The sequence below is a fragment of the Phalaenopsis equestris genome, unplaced genomic scaffold (genome assembly GCF_001263595.1).
Source record: "Phalaenopsis equestris unplaced genomic scaffold, ASM126359v1 Scaffold000258, whole genome shotgun sequence".
Lineage (NCBI taxonomy): Eukaryota > Viridiplantae > Streptophyta > Magnoliopsida > Asparagales > Orchidaceae > Phalaenopsis > Phalaenopsis equestris.
In genome coordinates, this window is record NW_018164700.1 from 1,378,498 (window position 1) to 1,382,154 (window position 3,657).

Here is a 3,657-nt window from a genome sequence, read left to right on the forward strand (position 1 = left end):
ATATATTCTCCTTTCTTAATACCAAACCAACTATATCAATAATAAAAGCAACAATAAGCCTTCTTCCCACTAAGTGGGGTTGGCTACATGAATTCTTTTTCTTCACTGTGCCTAGTGAGTGTCATATTTTCATTTAATTCTAATAAATTAATATCATTTTTTATAGAACATGCCCAAGTCTTTTAAGATCTATGTTACGCTGGTGCCTAACCTAGAGGGCAATTTGTTCTTTTGTATGCCTAAGGGCAAGTTAGTCTTTTATTATTGTTGGATATAATTAGGTTTATTATGTTTAGCGTTAGGTTATACATGAGTTTATTGTTGACTCTTAGGTTTAGAATTTGAGAGAGATTTTCTACCTCTCGAATTATAGGAATTGAGAGAGATCGCATATTTCTCGAATTGTAGGTGCTTATCTTTTGTATTCATGTAAGTTGATCGTGATCTATTGTTTTTATTTGATGGTATTGAAGAAATATATTGGTTTGCCCTAATTTCTTTGGAAAATCTTGCCGCATCGAATCATATCAAATTGGTTTCAGTGCGTTCGACCCGAAAATCGAATGGATTGAGCTTTTGGCCTTCAACCTTGCTGCAAAATCCAGAGACAACTGGATTGTTGTTATTCCTCAAGCATCGACACAATCACGATGTACAGGCTCACGAGAAAGATCCAAATCTCCCATCTTCCTTCTCCTATGAGTTTATGCGAAGAAGCGCGATCAAGCACGGAAAGCAAAGGCGGGATAGCGGCTTCTAGAGACCCGAAACTCTGGGTTTCATCTGTTCCCAATGCGTTTGAGCCATATGACGGGATCACGACTATAGTGATGCGATTCAAGCTATTGGCAGGAGAAGGAATGAGGTGTGTTATCAAAGAAGGATCGATGGATTGATTAATGGATAAGATTTATATGCCCAATTTTAACTTACAGATGCGATTTTACCGTACGAAGCTACTGTATTTCAACTTACTCGATATCGACGCTATTGAGATTGGGCACACAATCTCGCGATACGTATCTGCGAACCAATCGATGAGATTTCAATGCGCAGACGTTTCCGTCTTTTGTGATAAAAGAATTTTCGGGGAGTAATGAAAACGAAGAAAATATATGATTTAGAGAAAAAATTGGAGGAAGAGATGCTTCAAATCAGATTTGGGATGGAGGCAATGTTCACCATAGAAGGAAAGGTCTCCACCTTGAAAAATTGATTTGAGGGGCAATTCGAGAGCTTGGAGGACATGTTGAGGAAGCTTATTTAGATGCAATCCAAGTCCTCGCCAACAGTTTAGTTTGCAAAACCTAACTAATGGTTGACCAGAGAGTCATTTGATAATTCAAAATGGTAAGATATCAAATAAGAAGAACCCGAAGAGGAAAGCATCCACCATCAAGAACTTCCTCTTAGGACTCCAATAGGGGGTGGATTAGAGTTTTCTTATGGATGTTGTTCATTTGAAACATGGAGGAGTTATGCGAAGGGCTATGGAGAAGCACAAAGAAGAAATGAGAGAAGTTGGGATGGGAATGATTATGATCGAAGGAGGGAGTATTACCCTTGATACTTGGGGAAAAATTGCAGAGAGAGATGAAGTTGAGTTGTTGATGTTAGGGTTAGGAAATTGAAGATGCTAATCTTCGAGGGGAAAGTGCACATGGGTGGGTGTATCAATAGAGCGATTCTTCTTGGTGAATGGGCTAACGGAGGAGGAGGAGAAGCTCATGGCGGCAGGGTTATGTTTTGAGGGAGAAAACCCTAGCATGGTTTTAGTGGAGGGAGGCTTGATATCCGATTCGTTCGTTGGAAGAATTTAAAGATTGTTGGAAAGTTTTCGAGTTATTCGAGAAGGAGACTTACACAAACAATTCTATGTTTTGAATCAGGAGGGAATTGTCATGAATATAAGTTGAGATCGAGCTATTGTTGGGACGACTGATAGGAATTCTGATGCGGGATTGAAAGGGCATTTTATGAAGGGCCTAAAGCTTGACATGCAAACAAAACTCCAAGATATTTGTCTTTCTATGAACCTTCATATCTCTTTATTTCGTTAATTTATTTGTGAGAATATCTATATTCAATGTCCTATCCTAAATTAGTTACATGGACTAACTTTGTGCTTGCATCCGTCCATAATGTGAGAATTCTTGCATATTTAACACTACACCTGGACACTGGTGTAGCGGCCCTTGCTCACTTTTCACTGTTTTCAGGCCATACAACGCATGAGACTCTCTAGCATTTACATAATGATTTAATTGATTCATGTTATGATTTTTCGACAAAAAAATTATGCTGGTTGTCAATTACCTAACACAACTCTCTACTTTTAATATCCGGGGCTTAGGATGTGGCAATGAGAGTATTCTCAAACCAGCTATATTAATCGCAAAAAATAATATTTTTTGGTTTTAGCTCTCCACAGTCTTTATAAATATCTACCTTTCTCATAATCATTGCAAGTCTAGTAATATTCAATTTTTGATAATTTTTAAAACCATATTATTGTCCTTGGTAATATTTAGCACCTCACCCTAAAAACAAGTCCTTATCAGCATATGATCCATCTCTTTTATAACTTTTATGACAATCTTCTTATGAAACCAGTCATACTGTCCTACGTTAAATTTTGATTAACTAAAGAATCTTAATTTATCTCAACAAGTTTTTCTAAAAGATAAATTTTTCCGTATTTCAAATTTCACCATCCCATTAATAGTTAATTTTTTATTTTGATTATTTTTCTTTTTTCATAAAACATACATCCCTAATTACTGCTCTTGTTGCGTGGTCAAACTCTCTTTTTTTGCCCATCTGTCAATCTTTATAAAAACATTTTTTACTCTTTTTATTTAGTTTCTTATAGTTAATTAGTAATTATTAATCCCTTAAGCAAATTTTTTTGTTACCTTAGTCAAAATCCAAAACAATTACATATCAAATCTAATCTTAGTTTAAATCTTGTGCATAGCCGAGTTCATTCATGGGGCCAAAGTCAACTTACAACCGGCTTGAGCCTGGTCTAGGCTGGAGTTGACTGTTATAAGACAGGGAACTTCAGTAGATACGAGTACTAATGAAGATTAGGGTGTATTATTGTGCCAATTGGAACTTCAGTATATGCAAATACTAATGAAGATTAGGGTGTATTATTGTGCCAATTTCTGTGCTCACTTTTTTTTTTAATTACAAATGCTCCAGTGATGCCATCTAACTATATTGTCGACGATCATGCCGTTTCTTATCGGTAAATTTACGTACATAAGATGGAATTCTTATGTATATACCTATCTCACACCAAAACTCTCACTTTACGTATGCATGAAAAGATGGATTTGACTTGTGAACGGTGATAATTAGTGATAGTTTTGATGTGAGAGGAAAGAATTGAGCGGTATGCAGGTAAATGTGAAGATATGTGTGTGAGATATGTAAATACAGAAGAATTGCGAGCTATTTATGTACATGCTTATTTTTTATTTTATATCAATGAAGTACTTATTTTGTTTTTATTTCAATTCAGGCTGAAAGTGCATCGGATATGGTATCCATGACAGTTGCAGTTCCTACCTTGGAACACAGAGAAGAAACTTATGATCCTTTAGTCATTCCCAGTGCTGACAAGTTAAGTATCTTATTTTATCTTCAGCC

General features: G+C 36.0%; 1 protein-coding gene across 1 annotated transcript in view; it reads left to right on the top strand.

The window, feature by feature from the left end:
- LOC110024526 (polyadenylate-binding protein RBP47B') overlaps positions 1-3,657 on the top strand; it is a 32,643-nt gene that overhangs the window by 26,594 nt on the left and 2,392 nt on the right. The window contains exon 7 of the mRNA XM_020724545.1: positions 3,530-3,630. Within this exon, the coding sequence (XP_020580204.1) occupies positions 3,530-3,630 (101 nt within the window). The remainder of the gene's footprint in view (positions 1-3,529; positions 3,631-3,657) is intronic.